This window comes from Apus apus, chromosome 13 (assembly GCF_020740795.1).
Source record: "Apus apus isolate bApuApu2 chromosome 13, bApuApu2.pri.cur, whole genome shotgun sequence".
NCBI classification, from domain to species: Eukaryota; Metazoa; Chordata; class Aves; order Apodiformes; family Apodidae; genus Apus; species Apus apus.
The window spans coordinates 16,189,605-16,214,770 of record NC_067294.1 but is presented as its reverse complement, the minus strand read 5'-3'; the positions used below and the strand labels follow the sequence as shown (position 1 = coordinate 16,214,770).

The 25,166-nt window shown below is 51.8% G+C and overlaps 1 protein-coding gene across 1 annotated transcript in view; it reads right to left on the bottom strand.

Moving 5' to 3' along the window:
* The window catches only part of FGF18 (fibroblast growth factor 18), a 72,768-nt gene extending 59,282 nt beyond the window's left edge, over positions 1-13,486 (bottom strand). The window contains exons 1-2 of the mRNA XM_051631111.1: positions 13,211-13,486; positions 12,818-12,854 (exon numbers count right to left, since the gene is read on the bottom strand). Of these exons, the coding sequence (XP_051487071.1) occupies positions 12,818-12,854; positions 13,211-13,242 (69 nt within the window). The 5' untranslated portion in view covers positions 13,243-13,486. The remainder of the gene's footprint in view (positions 1-12,817; positions 12,855-13,210) is intronic.
* Positions 13,487-25,166: the final 11,680 nt, after the last annotated feature.

Genomic DNA, 25,166 nt, shown 5'->3' with positions numbered 1-25,166 from the left:
CATCCTGAACATGATACCAGAATAAGGACGCTCCCTGTGTGGCCCAGCATATGGATAAATAAAGCATTTCAGCAGCCAGCGCCGACAGATCATAAACCTCCACGAGCATAAATACCAACAACAACCCAAAAAGATTAGAGGGCTTACGGGCGAGGCAGGCCCGGATGATTTAGGGTTGGGGTGGAAGGGTCATTATTGCTGAATAGGTGGGGGTGAGCGGGCCAAAGAAATCAATAAACCATTCTGCTCCCAGGGAAGGAAGGGGCCACGCTAATTGTGCAAACACACGTCTTCTGTTTGAGGCTGGAGATCTGCGGCTCGTCCAGCACGGATGGTTACAAGGAACTGGCACCATCAAGGACTTCACTCCAGGACACGTGCCTCAGGAGCTCCATCACTTGGAGGTGCTCACCTAGGAACCTTGCTGAGTGCAACTCACTGCTGGAGGCAGCTTCAAATGCAGGCACAGCCAGGCAGCGTTCATCTCTAGCTCCATTCATTTCAGTTTTTATTAAGTTAATAGAGAGCTGGGATAAGGATCTGAGTTGCCTTCAGCACCACCGTCCAGCCAGAGCTTTTCCCGTGCCTGGTTCCAGCACCTTCCCACCAACAGGAAGGTCCTGCCAGCACTGGTTACCTTCAAGCACCAAAGACAAGCTTTGGGACCAACCTCACCCCTGATAAAACAACCATGTTTGCAAGTGGCCATTCTTGCATCAGAGGTGAAGGTGGCCCCAATATTAGCCACAACAGATCTCTGCATCCTCCAGGGAGGATGGACACAAAGCTTTGCCAGCTTTCCAGGCATGAAACTGCTGAGCCATAGAGTTCAAAGGTAACAAGTAATTCTTCCTTTCCATCTTTTCTTTTCCCCTTCAGTCCTCCCCATTCCCAATCCTCCTACCTTTTTTCCCCCACTTTCATTCTAGGGAACAAAGCAATGGCAAAAGACAGCAGCTTTGGTTAGTGAAGCTCATCAATAAATTGAATAAATCTATACCATTCAAATAAATAACTACTTGTACACAATGTACCTAAAGTCTACCTTTGGGACAGACCCCAGGACATTGTCCAGGGAATCAGCAAACAGTGGCAACATCTATTATTCCCAGGAAGAAACCCAAGCTCACAAACACTTCCAGGTGCCAACAATGACATTCTTCATTCCCAGTTAACCAGAACTGTGAGCTGATGTTATCAGTCAAAGCACAGGAACCTGCTCTGGTCCCTCTGCATGTGCCAGTCTCCTCCTCTGCTGCCTTTCCAAAGATCTTTAAAGAAAACACTCTTTTATATCAGTTAATTACACAGCTCAAAGCCTGCCCAGGTCATGCCAAGCTTACTGCCTGCAGTTCATGGATTTCAACTGTACTTAGGATCTTGAGAGATTTTTAAATTGATTATTTCATCTTCTCTCCAGAAATAAATTCCTCAATGGTTTCACTGCAAAAATATTCCTAGAAACAGACAATTCTGCTCCTCAAGTGCTAAAGATCACACAGAAAATAAAACAATCAGATTAATATTGAGCCTTATCAAAAGTATGGCATAAACCGTGTGTTGAATTTAATCCAAACCAAACTGCCAATCTGCCTGCAGGATCAGATATAACAAACATGTGAGCCCAGGGCCAGAAATGAAAAGCATGGTTTGCTTTCTAATAGAAGATTTGTACTGATCTCTACTAGCTGTGCTCCTGCCTGGAGACCTTCACGTTGCAAATGCTGGACAAACAGGATTTCTTATCTTTCTGCTTGGTTGAGTTAGGGAAAAGTTTTGTTTGGTTTTAATTGATTTAGACGTATTTTCCCATTTTCAAAGAACAATTGTCAACAGTTTTGGAAAATAAATCCTTTTTGAAACATTTTAAATGGGGGAAAAAAGAGAAAGAGGCATTACAATGACTAAGTTTTGGGCTGCTGTGCAGCCTGGGGTACCAGGAGAGCCCAACACACGTGGCTGCATCCATCAGCAGCCACCAGTAGTGGGAAACAAGCCTGCTGGGGGGAAATCCAGGCCAGCAGTGGGTAAACATGGAAAAGAGACCTTATGATCTGAAGATGCCCCACCAGCCCTTTCTTTGAACCACAAGTTCACCTCGATGCCTCCAGCACCAGGATGCTGTAAAGCACTGTGCCTGGGTGCAGATGTCCCTGTCCCCCTGCTCTCTGAGCATCCTCCTGCAAAGGGACCTGCAGGAGCAGCTGGAGCCCTGAGGGCCCCCTGCACACAAACACTGTCCATGGAACAGTACCAACCAATCTCCATTTGGTTTGGGAATGCCTGTAGCTTCCGTTTGCTCTGGGAATCCTGTAGCTCCCCACCTCCCTGGGCCCACCACTGGGCTGACAAGAGCAGCTCTGAGAACTCAGCCTTGCTGGCCCCATGTCAGGGTCAGCACAGATTCTCTTTAGCAGTGGAACCCCACGACTTGACCTGGTGTTGCTGAGTTTCTTGGCCTGCAAGGTGATGGTGCACGCTGGGGAATCCAGGCTCCCGCAAAGAAAGGAAAGCTGAGCAAACAAATTCAAGCTTCATCTTTGCTAAAATGAAAGAGCAATTGAATTCCTATTGCCTGCCCTTCCCACACCAGCAGCACAACAGCCAGCCCTCTGCCTCTCTCCCAGACTATCCCCATTTATTTGGGGATCCCTCTCCAAACCAGCAAAGGCAGCCCAGCCCACCCATGTGCCAGGGGCACCACCAAGATGCTCACACTCGCAGGGCCAGGAGCAAGGACAATGTGCTCGGAGTGCCTTGGGGACAGCCCTGTCCTGTCCCCCACCTTGCTAAGGCTTTGGTGGGGGGACAGCTGCACCTAGGCAGGTAAGGAGGCAACCTCAGCAAAGTGCTGGAGCAGGCACCTCAATCACCACGTCTGCAGGCAGCTGCACCTCTCAAAACGCAGCCCTGCAAACTAGCCAACAGTTTTGCAACAAATCAGTCAGTCCGGCTTGCAGGTCAGAAGAGTCCTCTCCTGGGGGTTGAGATAACCTGGAGCCCTCAACACAGAAAGGACACAGAGCTGTTGGAGCAAGTCCAGAGGAGGCCACAAAGATGATCTGAGGACTGGAGCAGCTTTGCTATGGAGACAGGCTGAGAGAGCTGGGGTTATTCAGTCTGGAGAAGAGAAGGCTCCAGGGAGACCTTAGAGCACCTTCCAGTGCCTGAAGGGGCTCCAGGAAAGCTGGGGAGGGACTTGGGACAAGGGCAGGGAGGGATGGGACAAGGGGAATGGTTTTAAACTGAAAGAGGGGAGATTTAGGTGAGACATGAGGAGGAAATTCTTTGCTGTGAGGGTGGTGAGAGCCTGGCCCAGGTTGCCCAGGGAAGCTGTGGCTGCCCCATCCCTGGCAGTGTTGAAGGGCAGGTTGGATGGGGCTTGGAGCAGCCTGGGCTGCTGGGAGGTGTCCCAGCCCATGCAGGGGGATTGGGACTACATGATGCTTAAGGTCCCTTCCAACCCAAACCAGCCTGTGATTCCATGACAAAACTATTTTGAACTCACATAACGAACACACACCAGAAGCAGGTGCCTGCTCTGTGGAGCGCACTGGGACTGGCCAGTGCTGCCAGAGCTGCCCTGGCTCCTCCCTTCCCACCCAGCCCATTCCAGCCTTGCTGCTCACTGAGAACCCTGACATGGAAACATGTCCAGGTTTCCCATCCCTCACTGCCCTGTGGTCGGGCTGGCATGTTGTGCCACACAGCAGAACACCCAACAGGCAGATTCCCACCTAACCTTGAGTGAAGTTTGCAGAATTGCCCATTCCCCGGGATAAAAATGCCACGTGTGCACAGCATCAAACATCACTTCTGGAAAAGGCCCCAACAATCAGACCTCCTGGTTTTTCTATTGATTGCTGGGGGGCTGTTTGCTATGCTGATCTCAGCTGGTCGGAAGTCTCCCCAATCACCGCAAGGTCGTGACCACGGGGTCAGAAACCTGCACTACATACATCATAATTTATTTTACAGATAATCAATACCACGCTGCACCATGCAGCCTTACAGTACAGCCCCACACTGAGGGACTGATGCTACTCGTGCAGGATTGTAACCTCACAGCCTGGCAGCTTAAGGGGGTGAAAAATCAGCTTTCATTTTAGAGTTGGAAATCACGGCTGGAAGTGGAGTCCTGGTCCCATGCACTGTTAGGTTGTACATGCATGTAACTTGAGTCAAATTCTGCCTAAGGCTTGAATCCAACTTGAGGAAAATAAATATTAGTGCCAGTTCAGGCTGGTATCTGACAATTCTGAGGAGCAGCACGGACAGCAGGTTGCCCAGGGAGGGAAGGAGGTGACCCCAGTCCCACCTGTGCCACTGCAGCCCTGCAGTGCCAGTGTCCCAGAGCATCCTGCTCTTCAAATGGATCAACAACAACAGACAAGCAACAAAATGCCCTTCTCCCAGCATTCTCCTTCATCCCATTCTCTAATTTATATTCCCAGGGCTTCATATCCCACCAGCCACGTCCACAGTCACCCAGCACGCCCACTGCAAGCCTGGTTATTTCCCAGGCTTGCCACAGCTCCCTGCTTTTTTCTGTTAATTCTGGATTGCTGCAGAATATAGCTCAGGGTATTCCAAAAGATACAACAGCTTTTTAACAAGCTGTCCTTAAAAATGATGCCAAAGATAGTATTTTAGCAGGAAAGAAAAGGATTTGAAATATGCAGCAGGAGGTAAAAAAGGCACTGAGAGGAATGAGGAGTGCTGGAAATACCTTGTAGGAAGAGGAATCCATTATTAATTAATTGCTGCATTCTGGTGTTTGCATCCATGCAGTACACAGCTCCCTGGGACCTTCCCCAAGATTTAGTGTTCATCAATCTCAGTGTAATTTGGATTATAAAACACTAAGAGAATACTGACCCAGCCCCTCACCACGCTGCTTCCCCTTGGTGCCATGTTGGCAGGATCTGACCCCTCAGCCCAACCACTGCCCAGGGACAAGCCCTGGCCCCCCAGTCTGTCTCAGTTCCCCCAGGGAAGCACTGCCTCACCTCCCATCCCAGCATGGGGCAAGCTCCATAGCCTTACAGTGGGGAGCAGGGGCTCTTCCCTGCTTTTTATCCTGGGATAAAAAGCTGCCCCCCAAGGCAGGGGCTTTCATTACCCATCTGATCTTCCCCCTTTCCTCCAGCTTGCCTCCAAAGCCAAGTTCAGCTCAGCTGGCATTGCCAGCAGGCTCAACAGGCACACACTCAGCTGTGGCCGTGAAGCAGGACAGGAGCCATGTGCAGGAGGATGCTGCTAGACCCTGTTAGGGCACTTTAAGGTTAGTCCCTCAAAAGCATTTTGGATTACTCAGCAGCACAGCCCCTTTTCCCCTGGCTGCAGCAGAATAAAGCAGATACTCTAATGAAAAAATCTAACATGTGCAGCCAGCAGGGTGTAAGGGGAGGCTGGCAGAGGGCAGGGTGCTGTGCCAGGGAGAGGGTGCTGGCACTTTGTGGAAAGCTCTGCCCTGTGGTTTAGCTTGAGATCCAAGTGCCTGGGTGGGCAAAACAGGCAGGGAGGTGTCCAAGTGCTGCCTGGGCAGCCCATCCCTGTGTCAAAGCAAGCTGGTGAGCCTGGTGCTGGGGCACGAGCCCCGCAGCCTGCCCCTGGTGAGGGGAAGATTGGCACGTCAGCCCCCACCCAGTGCAGCCCCCAGCATGGCCAGGGGCTCACACAAAGGGAAACAGGCAGACCATGACAGCCTAAGCCTCCTCCTTCCTCTCTCTGTTCCCCTTTCTTTCTCTTCATGCTATGGCGAGGCTGCTGAATGCCAATAGGAAAATACTTCTGCAGAGCCAGACAGTCTTTTCTATTTTGTTGGGTTTTGTGCTTTTTTTTTTTTTTTCTTACTTTCCCTCCAGCTGCTTTGCTGGATGCCTAATCCTCCATGGACATCTGGAGAGGTACCAGGACACAGAAGCAACATACCAGGTATGCAGCATTAATGCACAGCTCTGGATAATTTCTGGTTGTACCTGCTGGTATGGCCCAGCGGGTGATCAAGAGACAAAAACCCAGGGAAGGAAAGAGAAAAAATAATGCTTGGACCTGTTGGGGCCACAGATCCCCACGTGGAAGCCCCCCCCTATGTCTGGGCAGCAGGTCAGGCTTTGCAGCAGAGCATCTCTCTCTGCAGCACCTCGGGGGCTCCTGCCTGCAGCCCTGCTGGGGCCGTGCACAGGGCTCACACGCAGGAATTTTGGAGGTGCCTCCCTGTGACTGGGGCTCCCACCCGCCCAGCACTGGGGGTGTCACCTACCCCAGCCTGCCCAGGACACCAGCAGTTTGCAGAGACCCTCAGCAAGAGCCCTGGCAGCAGGTATCCATCCCCATGGCCCCCTGCCCAGGCACTAACAGCAGCCACTCCTTTTTGTTGGTGTTTTGTTTTTTTTTCCCCCTCTTTTATATCACTTTCTTCCCTGAACACATCTTTCACCTGCTCTTATCACAACTGGTATCTAAAGTGATACCCGGGAAAAATCAAAACAAAACCAGTTACTGCTCAGCGAGGGAGAAGGGAGGAGAGGAGAGAGTGTGACAGGGGTTTTCCCAGCTCCTAAGGAAGATACCCATAAAAACACTCCCAAGGATCCAGGAAGTAGCTTTATAGATCCAAATAAATGATTTTTCAGTCCCAAGAGGGTCTTCCTCTGGAGCTCAGCCTCCCGCAGCAGAGATCTCCGCTCACCCGGCTGCCCAGCTCGGCACTATCAGCTTACAGCAAAATCAAATCTTCTGAGTGGCCACCTGAGTCCCTGGATGCTGTTCATCCTACCTGAGCCCTGGGAAGCCCTCAGAGGTCCCCCTGCCTCATCCTCACCACAGGGCCCACCACCAGCTCTACAAGCACATCCCCAACACACCCGCAGGGCTTGGGAAGCGTCACCCTTGGCCTGTTCTGCTCTTTACTTTCCTGTACACGATGACCAAGCTGCTCTACAAGCAGAAAACAAGTGGGGGGGTCAAGCAGGAATCCCTCCTGCAAAACCCAGCACTGCTCCAGACCCAGTTTCCCTCACCTCCAGCCAGTTCTGTCTCTGCCCAGTGTGATAAGGAAGGCAAAATATTAAGTAACAACCACGTTGCATCCAACTATCTCAGAGAGAGGAAACCTGAACCCCACACCCACAGTACCCTTCTACAAGCTCTCCTCAACAATGACTAAGTCCTTCTCTGTTTCTCTGAAGCAACTTGCACATCTCTAGAGTTCTGAAAATGCAAACTGCAATACCAGCAGGGGCAGGGATTGAAGTGTCCCAGCAGCAGCCCTGCACTGCTGCCCACTGCCACAACACACCTGAAAACACCAAGGAGAACACACTGGTTTCTTCCTTGCTGGGATGGGAATCTGGAAACCAGCTCTGTCCTTCCAAATCTTCCTGCTAAACATGTCTTTGAGGGGTCTGCAGGCAGAGGACCTGTCCCAGCACCCTGAGGGGCTGGGGGCAATGGGAAGCAAAGGCAGTGTGTGCCCAGGGCAGGCAGCTTCCAGTGGAGGCACAGGCTCTGGACCCCAAGCTGTGCAGGAGCAGGGCCCCTACCTGCACTCGAGCCAGGCTCATTTAATCTTGCTTCTCCCATGGGAGAATCAGAGCTCACAACAGGCTGCTGCCACTCAGCAGGGCCATGCTTCCTCGCTCCAGCCCAGGCCACTGCTCCAAGGTGTCTCCTCTTCCTCCACAATCTTGGTCTCTCCAAAGACCAGGGAGCAGAAGCAGGGTGCGAGGGGCAGCTTCGGGACACAAGACTTCATAAACTGGTGCAAAGAGTCAGCAGGGAGAGAATAAAAATCCCTTGTGGCAAGCAGCACAGCTGTTTCCTGGAGAGCCAGGTGGTTTAAGCAGGAGCAAACTATTAAATAAGCAGCCAAAATCCTGCCTCTGTGGGTTGCAGACCAGGTGAGTCACACAAGCAGGCACTGCATCCTCCAGCACAAGTCCAGCAGCAGCACAGACCCACAGCCATGGACCATCACATCAACTCCAGCCCATGATGGGATCATGCACTCCATCAACATCACTGAGCTCCTCCTCCACTAATTAAATCAGGGTTTGCTGATGCTGTTTCTCATGTCTTCTCAGTGCCTAATACTTAAAAGTTGGCTGTGATCAGAAAAATCGACGTAAAGCCTCCCAGCCTTTCTCAGAGCACTTTTACTCTGTCCTTCACTCCATCACTTCTACAACCTGCACGTCAGCAGCCCCGCAGAAGCGCTGGTGGGTGAGCTGGGGCAGGTACTGCAGCATGGCTGGAAAGCAGCCCTGACTTCAGATGCTTTCATGGACAAGCGCTACCTTCAGCTGAGGGGGTTCAGAAACTCTTGCAGAGGAGGAGGCAGGTGCTGGCACAGGGAAGCTGTGTTGAGGACTCTGTGATGCTGGTCCAGGCTTGAGCAGAGGTGGCAAGTGCAGGATCTCCCATCCCAGGAGCCGTAGGGTGCTGGGTCCCCGCTGAGTCTCAGGACACAGGACCTTGCCATGAGGAGCTGGGCAGCACACCACGTTGGAGTAGCACCTGCCCTATCCCACAGCATGGACTTCCAATCCCAGAGCCTGCATCCCTAGCAGCACACGCAGCCTTGGCTGCCATCTCAAGACAGATGCTCGTGCCACTCAGGGAGGGTGAGAGCAGCTGGGTGCCCACCCACAGAGAGGGTAGACATGAGCATAACCCTGCTGGGGCCACAGGGACCAGAATCTCGCCTTCGATGCTGACCACCAGTGCTACTGCCAGGAAGGCAAGGGCAGGGTGAGCAGGGACCCTTGTCCCCAGCACCGCATCACACCCACAGGAGAGGCAGCCAGATGCCCTGTGGCAAGGCTGCGACGAGGACCTTGTGACAAGGCTTGTCCAGAACAGTGTCCCTGGCACCATTTGGTGACACTGGCGTCTGCCTGCCCCCAGGAAGGATGGCTGTGGAGGAGCAGGCAGGGAGGGAGCTGCTCAGCAGGCTCACGCCTCTGACATGTGCTGTGCACGGCTCCGCCAGACCGCAGGATCTGGCTCACCGAACGTGTGGAAGCAACACTTCTCTGTGTCTCACTTTACAAAGCCCCAAACAATAACTGTCTGTCGCTGCACAGGAGCTTAGGAGAAACACAAGTTGCTGTTGGCATGGTGCGTGGCTGCCTGCCTCTTACACAACACCAGCAGATGTGAAAATAGCCCAGTGCTGCCTAATGCGCTCCTCTGACCTCCTGTTTGCTTCTGGATCAGATTCCAAAGCTGGATCTTAACCTACAAGAGCCATAAAAGCAAAGGATTTGGCCCTATCGGAGACCTCTGCTTAATCTAAGACAGATGCACTTCATGTAGAAGAACACGCCAAGGTTTATCAGGACAGGGAAGAGACCAGGGCAGCAGTAGCTTCTGCTCCACGGCACCGCCGGGGCAGCCCACACCCATCACCCGTACTCCAGCTGACCATGCACTGGGGGTGGTCCAGGGGCAGAAGAGCTGAAGCTCTTGCAAACCAGGGCAGCACCAAAAACCTCACATCCCACTGCTCAGCTTACACCAAATCTGCCTCCAGCCCACTTCTGCCCTGGCAAAGGAGGACCCCCGAGATCCTGAGGTTCCGTGACCCTGACCTCCACGTCCTAAGGGCTCACCAGGACTGCCAGAGCCATCACAGCATGGGAGATCCCCATCCCACAAGATGCTCCTGGGATTTCTCACCCACAGGAAGAGCAGTGAGTGGCTCCAAAGCCAAACCTGAATCTGCTCCAGCACATGGAGGACAAATTGCTCCTGGAAGTGTGAAAAGGCAGTGGGAGAATTAAACTGAAGGATGCTATGGATAAGCAACAGAGGGAGAGTTTAGTAATCAGTGGTGAAAGGGCATCCCTAAGAACACACCCTACATAAATAGATTAATATACCCAGTGTCCCCAAGGATATCCAGTGCCCCTGCTGCCTTTGGGAATGCAGCAACCCCAAGCCACTGGGGAACTTCCCAAAATTCAAGAGAAGGAAACAAGTCAGGGACATTGCTGCCGTGGGAGAGGGGACCAGAGGACAAGCTGTCCCCCTTGCAGCCCTGCAAGGTTCAGGGCTGCTCTCATGGCTGTGCCAGTTGACAGCTGCCAGCACCCACCACTTGTGCCCCAGCAGTGCTCCCCTCTGACCCCCCCCCACACTACTCCCTGGTGTCCCTCACTGGAACCTGGAGGAGTCTCACTCATCAGGAGTCTAAATCCTCCTCCTGAAAACTCATGTTCCTTCAACATCGCACAGTCCAGGCCAGGGAACACCCCTCAGGGCTGCCACAACCCACCCACAGGTGATGCTACACCCAACACGGTCACCCATGGGTGGCTGTGGATGGGGGCCTCAGGCTCTACGAGAAAGTTTTTAGCCAGCAAGCTGAGCTACCACACCACCTTACTGCAGGCACCTTGCTCACCAACACATCCCAGCCTTTGTACACGAGGAACTAACAGAAGATACAAAGCACCTGAGCTGCAGTATTTTGCCCCAAACCACCTCCAGCCCCAAAGCAGGCCGGGGGGATTTTTACCTTTGCACACAGAGCTCAGAGTAACAGTCAGCAGCAGAGGAGCCTAGTTCTAAGACTAATAGATGGGACGACCTGCAGATCATGGCTTGCACGGGAGGCCAAAAGGTGGCCTTAGAATATAATCCAGTTCAGACGCTCTCAAATCTCCTCAATACAACACAGAGCCCTTTAAGCAAAACTAAACAATTTCCTTTAGCCTAAATAAATATTAAACTTCAGTGGTGCATTGATTTGCCCTGGTTCACCAAAGGCTAACTCCTACCCAAACTGATCATAATAAAAGAAATCCTATAATCCCTTGCTCCCATTCAGGCTCAAAACATGTAATCCCGTGAATAAATCCAGAAAGAAAGTGTAACAAAACGGGCAATAAAAACTTACAGCATTCACATCTTTTCATCTACCATTAATACTGTAAACACTCACTCGAAGGCCCTTGAGGATGACTAATCTCATGTTTTGGCTCCCACCACTAATCGTGGAGAGCTCTCGGTGTAACACCCAGTGAGACCCACCCCCCCTCCAGCCACAGCCCAGGACACCTCCACAGTGCCCATCCCCAGTGAATCCCAGCCTCACATCCCACCAAACGCTGCAAAATCAGCACGAAATGAAGCAAAGTATGGTTCTAATAGCACCAGAGCACAGAGCTTGGTTGCTTTTTTTACTTCTTCGTCTTTTTTTTTTATTATTATTATTTTATTGCTTTGGAAGCCTGCAAGCTCCAACTGTATAAATGCCAATAACTTCCCAAGTTTTAAGGCTGCTGAAGTAAGAGATCAGATTTTAGCAAGTGCTTTCCAGGCAGCCAGCCAAACTTTTTCTGATTCACTAAAAGCACCAAAGGCGGGGGGGGGGGGGGGGGGGGGGGAGGGGGAGGAGGAGGGAGGGGACTGGAGGGCTGATTAACTTCAGTTACCGCACAAGCGCAAAAAAATGTCTCCCCGCTGCATCGGGTGCCGGCGCTGGGAGCCCTGCACAGCCTGTGATTCCTCGGGCTTCCAAAAAAAAAAAAAAAGGGGGGGGGGGGCGAGGGGGGAGTGGTAAGGGAAAAAAAACAACGCACCGGAGAACTACAGCAAACGCCTTCCAACCGCAGGGTAATTTACAGCTGCGGATCCTTCCCCTGATGAGGAGGCTGCTCCGCTGAGGGGAGGCTCTGCCGGTGTTAGGTTCGAGATGCAGTTTTCAGGGATGGAGGGTGGGGGGGAAAGAGGCTGGGAATTTTTTAGGGGGTGGGGGAAGCAGGGGAAGGGGCTGGTTTGGGGTATAGCTTGGCCAGAGGGATGGACCCCCCCCCCCCCCTAAGGCTGCACCGTGCTCATCCAGGACCATCCCTCAGTGCTGCCGGGTGACAGGACGAGCAGGTGCAATCCCAGCCAAAGCAGCGAGCAGGGCCGAGGGGGTGGCAGGAGTGACCCCCAAGTCCCTGCGGGACGGCGGGTTGGAGGCACCGGGGCAGGGGCACCTGCTCTGCCCAGCCCCGCAGGTGGGTCTGCTCCAGGATGCCCAGCTAAAATCCGCATCCCGGGAAGATGCACGGCCCCGGGGCTGCCTGGGGGGGGGGGTGGGGGGGGGGGATAGTGGCCACCCTGGTACCCCCAGTCGCCATCCCCGTCCCGCGGGCGCCTGGGCTGCAGAGGCTCAGCGCTCGGGGTGTTCCTCCAACGGCTCCGTTCCTGCTGAGGCAGGATCAAAGGCAGGATCTGACTTGGACGGCTTTCTACTGAATAATAGGGAGGGAGCAGCAGACAGCCTCCTTCTCCTGGCTAAGGAAACTCGTGTTTTTCAAAGTATCGGTTTTTGGGGAGTAAGTTCCCTAGGAGGAGGGAAAAAAAAAAAAACAGAAAATAAAAAAGAGAAGGAAAAAAAAAAAATAAAGGAGGGCGAACAGGAGAGCGCCTGCTCTTCCAAGGCAAGTGCATCAATCAACATTGTGCAAGGAGGAGAGTCCAGCACTCCCTCTCACATCATTAGCCAGGCTAATGCACTCCAGAGGATCCCGCTACCGGCGCAGCGCCCGCAGCCCCAGCCCGCTCCGGCGCCCACCGCCCGGGAGCTGCAGCCCCTTCCCAGGACCGGTGACACTCCGGCATCTGGCGCGGGGATCGCTTTAATGCGGCTATAAAAACTAGAGGTGGAGGGGAGGGGGGTGTGTGTGGCGGGGGGGGGGGGGGAAACAAAAAAAGTGAAAGCCCTTAAGCCAAAACTGCCCGGCACTCCGAGGTCAGCGCGCTGCCTTTGTTTCTGTTCTACATCCCAAAGCGAAAGAGGACAGAAAAGGACACGTACCTGTACCTGAAAGCACAGCAGCAGGAAATGTAAACATCTGGAGAAAAAAAAAAAAAAAAAAGGCAACAAAAGATCAAAATGAGGCGGTAAAATGGTTAAAGTTGATTTTTTTTTTTTTGCTTTGCTTTGTTTTTTGTTCTCGATTTTTTTTTTTTTAAAGGGTGCGAGAGAGCGATGCTGGGCTGAATAAAAAGGCTCCCCCGTGACCACCTGATGGGAAAGAAAACGCAACCGGAGCCTCCAAAATGAAAGTAAAAAAATAATAATAATAATAAAAATAATAATAAAAATAAAACAACAAAAAAAACACCCAAACAAACAACCCACGACAATTTAAAAATGTAAAAAAGATAAGAATAATAAAAATATTTTTAGAAATGCCATAATCCTTACAGGCAAGTGCAGGCTGAGAGCAGTGAACACATCGCTGGGCGAGGAGCGGGGGGAGGCCGGTGGCTTCAGGCTAGCGCAGTGCAGTCTCCCACCGCCGCCCTGACATGGGAGCGATCCGGCCGGCGAGCTCCGCTCCTTTCCGCGCTGCTCCGCGCCGTTCCGCGCCGCCGAGAAGTTGTGGTACCGCCCGCTTTGCCTCCGCCGAGTGACTCGCTTAGGCATCAGCTCTCCTCTCCCCCTGTCTCTCCTCCTCCTCCTCCTCTCCCTCTCTCTCTCTCTCCGCCTTTGGGGGGGATGAAGGTGCTTATTGTCAGTAACTTCCGATCATCAGCAAGTGCCCCCCCCACCCCACCCCCCGGGCCAGCCCTGCCAGGCGGATAAAGCCTCTCGGCGGCCCCGCACCCGCTCCGCGCGGGCGGCATGGCGATGCGCGGGGCGCGGAGCGGGAGGCGGGACCCGCCCGGGCAGCCCCCGCGGGGCTGGCACCGCCTGCCTGCGCGGAAGGGGGCACCGCCTGCGCAGCCCGCCCGGGAGGGCAGGGGCGGCCAGGAAAGTCTTGCCTTGATTCTTACTATTATTATTATTTTGAATAAGGAAAAAAAAAAAACAAAAACAAAACCAAGAAACCCAACAACAACAACCACAAGAGAGAGGGAGGGAGCCGGGGTTGCGGGGCAGGGGGGGTCCGGACGGAGCGGGCAGTGCCACCGCCAGGGGAAGGATCCCCGCACAGCCCGGCCGCCCCGCTCCGCGCCCCCGGCCCGTGCCACCCGCGGCGGGGACCGGACCCACGCGCTCTTACCTCCGGGCGGGCAGGAGCGCTCCCCGTCCCCGGCGAGCCCCGGGCGGGCGGCAGCGGGACCCCGGCAGCCCCGGCGCGGCTCTCCCCGCTGCTCCCGGCTCCGCAGCCGCTCGGGCCGGGCCGTGCCCGCCCGGGCCAGCGATCCCGGCCCGGCTCCCGCTGCGGGGCATCGCCGGCGGGCTCGGGGTGCCGGGGCTCGCCCGGCCCGGCCCGGCCCGGTTGCTCCGGCACGGCTCGCCTGCCCTCCAGCGGCCGCTCCCCCGACCCGCACCCTCCGAAACGCGCCCGCAGCCCGCGCTGCGACCCGGCGCGCTGCCCCCGCCTTGGTTTTCGCTCCAGGTAAAGAAAAAAAACACCCCCAAACCCGTAAGAATTCGCACGCTGAGAGCGTGCGGGAACTCTTTCCCCGTCTCTGGAAGCTCGTTTATAGCAGACAAAACGCCAGGAACTGTTAACCTCCACGCATAGTCTAACTCTCCGAAGAGAACCTAACGTCAGTTAACACCTTGTTAAGTGAGAACATAACCATAGCTCAGAACTCTGGGCTTTCCACATTCTCTGCTCCAATACCAGCGCCCTCCGGGGTGGCATGGAGGGCCCTGCTGCTCCCACAGCTGCAGGGACTGAGGCACTCACTGCCCCCTGTGCTCAGCCGCCAATCCTAGCAGCATCTTTAATCCCCGGAGTTCATCACTGGGGACCCTTCAGACACCGAATCAGCGTTTTTCAGCCCAGAGTTGGAGGCCCGAGAGGCACAGAAAACATCAGGAAGTTTGAAAGCAGTGACCAAAGCAAGTGTGTCTACAATCTCCAGCACTGATCTATCACCAATGTGCTACATCATATGGACTTCACACTTCAGGCCTGATGGAAATGCAAGTCAAAAGAGATGAAAATCCAAAGTGCTGTCAGTTCCTGACGCCGCTGAGGTCAGTGGCACCGTGCACCCCTGCCAGGGCAGTCCCACAGCACCTTGCCACAGCTGGAGGCTGCTTCCAGGGGTGGCCAAGAGCATCAGAGCCACCTCCCCGAGCCCTGCAAGCTGAGCTCACCAAGATGCCCACACACAAATAGTACAAACAGAATCTGGGAAACTCACAGGATGGTAGATTTGAAGCTTAGATGTGAAAATACTCAATGGTATATCCCTAATCATCACCAAGGTCTCTTTTTCTCTAAGCCATTTGGGTGGGGATGCCACCTTGTGCTACCAGGTGCTGCTGTGGCAACCCACAGTGTGGGGTCAAGCCCAGAGTTCCCCTGTGCATCAGCCCATCACCCCAGAAAGCCCAGTACCTGCTGCCTGAGGAGACCCTGCACAACACACGTGGCAGCTCTGCAAAGCCAGGACGCACTAATTCCTCCCTAACACTTCCAGCTGCTCGTGGTCATTTGCAAGCATGAGCTTCACTTGCCCCTTCTCAGCTTTCCCGACTTCAGAAACTCAGAGCAATCAGAAAATTCACCTGAGCTGTCTCAGAAACAGCCCTAGGGCAGGAGTCAGGCCCTCAGGGGTTTCTTTGTCCCTCCTTAGGGAGTCTTCTTCAGACACAAATGCAAGGCTGTAAAATCAATCTGCCTTAAATCACATGCTCAAGGGGAAAGACGGTAGAGGTTGGCTGTGGGAAGCCTGCATGGCCTCTGCCCAGCACAGCTGCTGAAAAGGCCACCTTGTCTCCCACAGGTGGCCAGCACAACACAGGCTACACCAGACCTCAGCTGAAACCAGATTTCTCCTGCTCCACCCACAGCTCACATCACCTTTCTTTTTTCCCCTACCCCAGAGTTATCTTTGAGGATATAGGATGCAGAAAATGGGCACCTGAACCTTGGTCTCCACCATGGCCATGATGATGCCAAGCTGCTGCTCTTTTGCCATGAGGGACTAGGTTCATCCTGCCAAGCCTGAAAGCTCAGCCTTCATACAGGTGACATTTGGTGCCAGTTGAAAGCATCACATTATCCTTCCTCCACAAGAACAGAAAACACTCAGCAACTGTAATACAGATACCTAGATTTCTTGGGGAGGTTTTCAAGCTTTCAAGCTTCCGAAACCACAAGATACCCTGTCAGGGGTCTGTTCCACACCACCCAACCAGGATGAGGAAGCAGATGAAACATTTTCCAAGTGGCTGGCAGAAGTCTCAAAAGCTAGGGGGGGACTTCAACCTACTGGACTTTTGCTGGAAGCAAAAGAGAGAGACAGGCTAGAAGTTCCTTGAGTGTGGCAAGAGAAATTCCTGACACAGCTGGTGAGACTAGCAGGGGAAGTGCCTCACTAGGTGGGAGGTGTGGTGGTCAGAGGCTGTCTTGGGCTTAGCAACCATGAAACGGTTAAGTTCTCCATTCTTAGTGAAGTGAGGAGGGGGGTCAACAAAACCTCCACCATGGACTGTCAGAGGGCACATTTCAGCCTATTTAGGACATTGGTTGGGAGAATCCTTTGGGAGAGAGTTCTGAAGGACAAAGAAGTCCAGGAAGGCTCTTCAAGAAGAAAATCTTCAGAGAGCAGGAGCAGGCTGGCCCCGTGTGTCATGAGACAAAACGGTGAAGACAGTGAGCCTGGCTGAACAGGGAGCTCTGACAGGTGATGCTGGACACCTGCACACCCCAGTGATGACAACAGTATCTAGAAGGAAGTTCCTGCTTTCTGCTGTGTGCCTTCATAGAGCAGTCTGATGTAGAAATGCCATTGTTGATGTGCTGGGGAAGGGACTCAAGTCCTTTCAGTGGCCAAAACCACCTGTCCCACCACTCTGGGGTTTTGCATTGTGGCAGCCCCATGCAGGGGACAGCAGGGAAAGTTACAGCAGCCACAGCAGAGCTGCCAACTACAGATGGAAACACTCATCACAGGAGATGCCAGCCCAGGCCATGCCATGTGCCAGCAGCACAGCTGCCTCCCACTGCTTCATCCCAACCAGGGCTTCAGCTGCCAAAGGGACTGGATCTGCCCAGAGCAAAAGGCACCTGGACACCTCAAACAGCAAGAACTGCCAGGGCAACACCTGGAGGTTGTTTTCAAGAGGGCACATTGGATCATTCTGGTTTCAAATGGGAAATCATTTCATTTGCAATCCCACATGAGCTCTTCGTTTAAACTACTTCCACGTTCTGTGCCTCAGTGGTCTGACAAAGCCTTCTAATCTTTAAAATCTCGATAGTTACCTGGAGAATAACACCAATATTAAGTGAATCTTGAGCTACAAGCCTTGAAAAACACAGCTGAACACAGAGCATAGATGAGGTAGCTCACATGTATGTAGGGAAAATTAGAAGTATCACTTAACTGCATGTTGTTATGAATGTCTATGTATGTATATATAATATTAAGAGCTCTGCACCCATACCTAGCACTTCACTGCTAAAGGCTGCTGCTTTATCTGATTCCCAACAAAACCCCAGCCAGCACAGCCAATGCCCACTGGAAAGTGAACCCTTTAAGCTGCTTCTTTTCCATAAGGCATACTCAAGTTGCAAAAGCCAGTGCTGTGTGTTCCCAAGAGCTGGAGGTTCATGATATTTTATTAAGCAGGACACAGGCCAGGTAGGGTCTCTGCACTGCAGGGCACTCCCTGGGCTGCAAAGGCCTGAATTAAAATCATGTCCTACTTGGTTGTTTCTTGGATTAGGCACTGCTCTTCAGCAGCTCAAATCAAAGCCCAAGCAGCATGAGCTTTCACTGGTAGGGCTGTGAAGGTGCCCCAGTGAAAGGAGCTTCCCTTGCCCTGCTCCAGTGGCCCATGTCCCCCAAGGAGCAGACATTTCACAGTACATGAAACCTATTCAGTGGGCCCAAGGACTTACCAGCATGCTTGAGTGGGAAACATTTCCACCCACTAGACACCCCCTAGGACTGTGAATGAGAAGGCAGCAGCAAAAGCAAGGGCAGCACCCAGCCCCACTGCATCTAGCACACCATGGCACTGGGGCCCTGTCTTCTTCACTTCAGAGATGCAAAAGAAAAAAAAAACCCAGGTGGATATTTTACAAAGACCAAGCTCATCTCTACATTTCAGCCCTACTGCTAGCAAGCAAATCTGTGCACCATTTGCTTCTGCTGTCTCCTGCATCTCTGCAGGGTTGTTTCAGTAAGCAGTTCTTACTGAAAATCAATTTGAGGAAGATTTCTACATTTTGAACCCTCAGTAAAAGGAAAGACAATTTTTAGAAGGGCTGTGGTGCATGTTCTGTCTTTATCCAGTTTACATACAAAAAGGCAACTTCATCCCGAGGTAAGAAGGGATTTAAGAAACACAGCCTGGACAGGTAGGGAGCAAGGGGATGCTTTGCAGTTACTGCCTTTTGACAGAGGAGCCACCTCAAAACAGCCCTGAGCTGAAACCTGGGAGGACAGGAGTCAAGCCTTAGCACCATGACATCCAGCTACAGCCTTGCAGGAGGAACACTGTGAAGAGCAGCCTGGGCTCAGATTCAGTCAGCCACAAAGCACCAGGCTCAAGCCCTCATTGGAAGCACAAAGCCACATATATATATATATATACACACACACACACATATATATATGTGTATATATATATGTATATATATGTATATATATGTATATATACCCCAACACGGTGTACCTCCCAGCCCCCACTCCCTGCCCCAGTCCACTGAAAAAAATAACCTAAAATGGTGCTTGTGCTGCCGGGTGCCTTAAGCTCACCGAGTTTTTTGCCTTGTGATGGTTGAGCTGTCCTTTGTAACCCCCGCAAATCAGATGCCACCCCGAAACCCGGGGACTGCACCGCACCCTGCCAGCCAGCAGGGGTGGCACCGGGAATCAGAGACACTCCTCCTGAAAATACAGGACTATCAATCCCATGGGGATACCCAGGAGCTGGGTGGGTTGGAGTCTGAGTCAAGAGGCTTGAAGACCAGCACTAATGAGATGCAAGAGTGATGTGATTCCACCTTTTCAGCAAGAGTATTTTCAGTTCAGTAGCTGCTGGGAAGCCCAGCTGGAAGGAGGTGAAGATCTGTCTGGAGCCTGGATAAAGACAACATTCCCATCATTCAGCAGTGAGGAACTATCTGAAGTCCCTTAATGCTGAGGGAGATACATGGATGTATCAGCCCAGCTCTGGTGGAGTTCTCCCTGCCATGACCAGGGGACGTCTCTTTTGACCACCAGGAACTCCTGCCTTGGAGAATGAAGCTTGGAAAAGCACACAGTGCATGGCAAATACAAACAAATGTAAAATACCAGAATACTGGAATAATATCAAACTAGACACACAAATAATAGGATATGAAGTGTGGCAGCTTTCCTTCTGTAGGATTAGTAAGAGGGACAAGAAACTGTGACAGCCTTCCCAGGAGTGGGAAAGAGCTGGGGCAAGGCAGAGCACCCAATCCTGGGAGGACAGAGGTGGCCAGGAAATCCCAAAAGCCACCACCAGCCAGTCCAGCACTGCGGACAGGCCATCCCAGCTCCAGAGAGCAGGGGTGCTTCCAAGAGCTTCTGCAGCCAAAGGCCCTTCTTGAAGTTCTTGGGGATGGAGGCAAGAGCTCTCTCTTCCAGTTCTGTACCATCTACACCTCTCTTGGCCCCATGCAAAGGGAGAACCCAGAGTGCTACAACCCGTACTCTGATGGACATCATTACCTGGTAAGAAAAAAGCCCGAATAACTAAGAAAGCCTCTTATTTGGTAGTCAGGGTTTCAGGGTTTGCAAAAGCTTTTCTCCACTGAAACACCTCCTGGATTTTAATGGGATTTGGGAATTGAAACCTCAGGTTCCTTTGAAAGCTCCAGCACACTTGTTTAAAAAAAACCTCAGTGCTTTATCAGAAGATGAACGAGGAGAACAAAATTCTGGAAGTGATGGGCACCTCCAGCCAAAGCAGAGACCAATGGACTAGTTTGATAGCCTGTTCTCCCAGGTAGCCCACCTCCAGTACCCTGGTGTCCTGCCTGCCCTGCACAGGAAGGATGCCCATGGGCTTTCCTTGGTCCCACCACCCAGGAGCATTGCAGCTCCTCTCTGGAAGCATGTGGCAGCTGCCCGAGTGCTTTTGAAGGGAGGGCAAGAAGAGGCAAACATCTGCAGACAACCCTACCCAAACCAGTGGGAAATTCCTCTTCCCAGCCTTTGCAGCACTGCATTAAATCCTAGGGCTTGGCTTCTTGGATTTATATTCCTCCATGGTTTCATTTTCCCTAAAAATATAAAAAAATAAATCACGAGCTGTTAAGCTTCAAAACGTAGTATTTCCTTAACTTGGAGCTTTTCAGCTTGACAGCTCTTAAACATAAACATCTTGGACTGAAGTCTCCTGAATTAAGCTGTCTCCAGCAAGTCACCATCTAACTGCCCATCTGCAGAGCCTCTTCTCTGGGGCAGCCAACCCCTCCCCATGCCACCCTCCCAGGCTCCTGCCCAACTGCCCCTGCACTGCCACGGGTGCTGTCCCACAAGCAGGACTTCACGTGGGGGCTGCACGACCACACGTGTCCCCACAGCTGACGTGTGCCACCCCTGGGGCAGTTTGGGGTTGATGCAAACACAGCTGCAGGCACTGATCAGCTGGTGATGTCCTGGACTTCTCAGTGCCCATCAGTGTCCTCTGTGATGGCACAACTAAGTGAGCAACTTGGAGGAACTCAAGGTGAGCCTCGAACAGTCCGAGCAACACTGGGATACCATCTACTGCCTCAACACAGGGTGATCTGTGTCACTAGAAGCCTCTCATCAAGGACATTCTTGGGAAAACATCACAGCTACAAGCTTTGGGACAAGGAGTCCCAAAGGACTAAGGAGTAATGGGAAAAGGGACATGACTCAGGCATGAAGGTGGACATGGCAGTAGGACATCAAGTACCTCAACAAGCTACTATAGGCCTTCAGCTCTCCCTGCAGTTGTTTATATATATATATAAATTTGAAAACCCCTCAGGCTTAATTTGAAAATAGCTTTGAAAACTTGTATCTTCATTCAAAAGGAACCTATTTTCCCTTAAGTATCAGACAAGCCAAGAGAACTGAATGGGGCTCAGCAAGCTTAGAGCCCCAGAAATTAGTTGAAGGGATCTTGAGTGAGACCGCAGCACCCTTTCACAGAACTGCCTTCAGTATTGTTTCTAGCACCAGCATAAACCACTGAGTCTGATGAACCAGGCACATCAACTCTGTTTTGAGCAGCCTAATTATGTTCCCTTCTTTTGCCATTTCCATTCCCTGACTGGGCAAGTCTCTGGGCAGCAGCACATCACTGCCTGCGTGGCCACCTCTGGGAGTGGCAGGCAGCGTTAAAGGTCCCTTGCTGAGCACCTCACTGGGTGCTCCATTTTTCCACATCTCACTTTTGACCCTAAACCACCTTTTTCCTCTTAATTAATTGCCCTTTCTTGGTCTCTGTTTTTTCCTAGGTAATTTTCCTATAAAGACTCTTCTGGCTTAGTTAGGGAGAGCTTGAAGAAGTGGTGCAAGGGGAGAAGAAGGAGCAGAGCAAGTGTCATCCCCATCCATGACCTCAGGCCATACGCACATACAATTCCTACACTGGAACAGCCTGCTCAGGGAGCTGGTTAAGTCACCATCCTTGGAGATATTCCAGAAACATTTAGATGTGGCCCTACAGGGCACGCTTCTAGTGGCCGAGGTCACGTTGATAGATGGACTCAGTGATCTCAGAGGTCCTTTCCAACTATGATGCTTCTGTGATTTTGGTGGGATTACAAGGGCCAGGATTCAAACACAGCAACCCATAATAAATACCAGATCACAAAACCTCCAAACCTCACTTAACACAACTGCCTCACTGCTGCTTGCCAAGGACCTACTGCCCACTAGACAAGGCCAGGAATTAAAGGCTCTCCATCTAACACTTAGCTCCAAACCACCCAATTCATTTGCAGCTTTTTCTATGACATTTCATAAGTAGGATCCTGTCTTTAATTCTCCTTTGGGAAAACAGCAAGAGGGATAAGGATCTATGTGCATGTTCCACGGGGAAGGAGGGAAGGGAAAGTTGAGAGTCTGTTAGTGAGTAATGGCACGCTGGAAGGAGACAGGACATGCTCGGGGTATCTGGGTAGGATTTCTAGAGAAGGAGAGGACAAGAGAGCATATTCCAGCATGAACTTAGCCCCCGGGGGACTGTCTGGGTGGCAAGAAGCCCAGAACCGCCACCCATCCTGGCGGTGTTTTGCATTACCTCAGCCCACACACGCTCCCGCCCGCCAGCCGCGCTCCCCTCGCTCCCCTCCAAGAGCCGCAACAATCCCCGCACGCAGGGAAAACCAGAGAGCCCTGTACTCACCGTGGGGCTTGCGGGACATTTTGGCAAGCTGGTTTGATTCACAGGAGCAAACAGAACCCCGAGACAGGCCGAAGTTGGCCACGAGCTCTTTCCTCGGGCTCCCCCAGCAGTAAGCGCCATGGTTTGGGCCCAGCTGGCAAGAGAGAACCAAAGCACCCCCTCGGCGTGGAAAGAAAACACAATGAATAGCTCGTGGGCAGACACAGGGAGGGTTCACTCACCCGTTATGGCCACAGGTAAAAGAGATTTGACTTCCTCCTCCCTTCTTCCCAGGCTCAATTACTTTGCCCCCAGTTTCACTGCCTTCTCCCGCCCAGCGGCGCAGGGGGATGGGGTTTGTGGTCAGTTCCTCACCCCTTGTCTCTGCTGCTGCTGCTTCCTCCTCAGTCAGGACTCCTCCTCAGCTTCCCCCTGCTCCAGCATGGGGTCCCTCCCATGGGAGAGTCCCTCAGGAACAGACAGCTCCAGCATGGGACTCCCGGAGTCATGGCTTGCTTCAGGAACACTCACCTCCCCTGGCACGGGGGCCTCCTTTTCCCCTAATTAACAATGTTAATTGCAGAGGGCTCACACACCCTGCTCAGCCCCGTGGCCTTCCCTTCCTGCTCAGGGAACATCACCCACCACCTGTTCCTTGTAAGGAATAAAACATGGGAGGAAATGAAGCTACGGAAAAAGGAAGATATTGCAACAGGGAAGGCGAAATTCACGAAGAAAGGAGAGATTAAGGGACAGCACCTACATTCTATCGGCCTGTAAAGGAAAGGCAAATTGTTTGGGAACCCAGAAGGGTAAGAAAGCCCGTATTGCATGAGCATTATGTACCTCTTTGCTCAAGGCCCGGGATCACATGGGCTTAGAACCCTCAACAGAGCTACCAAAACACCACAGCTTTGTTGCAATCATGCCATTCTTACCACAGTAAAGATGTGCTTTGAGTGTACAGAAAGTCAAGAACAGGACTTCAGTAACCCACATCTGGTATTTAGTTTCTTCTCTTCAAGAGGGATTTCCACACTTGACCTCAAACCAAGTTTAATTCAACATTTCAGGCTGTGCTCAAAGAAGTTTAAGACCAGGCGGCTGCATGTGAACATCCTAGAGGACACAGCAGCCCCAGAGGAGCCATGGGAGGGCCATTCCCAACAGGACTGAGGTGATTGGAGCCATGAGTGGCAGGAAGGGGTGAGGACTGTCCTTGGGAGGGCTGGGCAGCCACTCCAACCCCTCCTCACAGCCCCAAGAACCAGCAGAAAACAGTGAGAGCAGGGCCAAGGGAAGTTATCGTTTTTGATGCCATGATGCAGATGCCTCACGGTGCTTACCAGCAGCCTGACAACACTTTGCCTCACATTATTCCTTGGGCTACAGCCCAGAAATACACTTCCCTCGAGCACTGCCCAGACAGGCTCCATCACTCCTTGTCCTGAGCACAGCTGCAGCCCACGGGCCCACTCTGGTCAGTGACCTGGAGACAGGCAACACCCTGGCTTTTCTGAAAGTGTCATACTCAGAGTCTTTCATTGGCTGGATAGCCTTCTTGCTGAAATTACTGTACAATTTTCACTTGTTTCAGCCAAAATTGAGGGCAATTTTGCTTAAATAAGCCCGTCTGTGCCATTAGCTCTGTTTCACCAGGGAAATTTGCTCTCACTTGTGCATGTGACATCATCTATTGACATAACCCCACTGAAACAGGCATTTCAAACCCTTACACTCTGCCATTTCACATGGTGCAATTACACTCAAGCTTAAATGAATCTCTGACACCAGACTTGCAGTGTGTTGCACTCTTCTACCATGCCCTTTACTTGACATTTCCCCCCCAAACAACAACAACAAGTTATTTGCTTCTGGAGACACGGACTGGTTTCCATCCCACCCAGAATCTCAACTGTAGAAACTAAGGTTTTTAGAATAGCAAACCTGAAAAAACACATTTCCAGTGACAATTTTGTAAATCAAACATTCTGCCTCTAGAAATTGGGGAAGAAAAACGACACACCCAGTAAAAATGCCCAATCAGCAAAACCCAAAGGCTTGTACAGTGTCTTGCAGAGGCAGCTGCTGTAGGACCCCAATTGTTCCAAGTCCTTCAAGTGAAAGAAACTTCAACCTGCTAAAGCCTTAATGTCCTGTTCTCAAGCAAGATTCTTCTGCTGTGAAAAATAAAGCAAGTTGCATTGATTCTCACACATGGCAAGGATTAAATAAGTTTAATAGTTAAGACACAATTGCTTAAATGTTTCAAGTATTCTTTCTTACTTCATACCATTATTGCAGTTACTACACATAGACAAAGCATTCAAGCATTTCAGTGATACAGCATTTAGATTGAAGAAGCCAGTGCCAGGCATGATATCCATGTTTTCCTTCCTCGGGAAGAGCCCTTTATACCTTGGCATTTACACTTTTTATGACAGCCAAGAATGGTCCAAAAATTTGTTTAAATTCAGCCCCCTTGTACCACTGATAGGCAATAATCAGAAAAGACCAAAAGAACTGATAGGACTACCTGCCCATCTGAGCTTTTGGGATTTGCTGGAGATTAGCCCCTCATCATTCCCAGGCATTTATCCACTGGCACTGATCTCCCTCAGTGAGCTCTCCAGCCACACCCTTCAGCATTCAAGTGAATTCTCTCCTCCACAAAACCCTCACAGGAGCAATTAGGTGAGGCAGCCTCAGAGGCTGCAGCCCCGCAGAGGAACAGCACAGCCAGCAATTCCCAAATCAAAAGTATTACTTTTTACAAGTGGAGTCACAAGCCCTACAAACTCCCTTGTTAAGAGAGAAACCATAAACCAAAGAGCAGTGAAGTGGGTCAGAAATCAAGATGCAGGAAAGGCTGTTTCAGGCAATTATACCATTAGTGGTCACTTCCAGA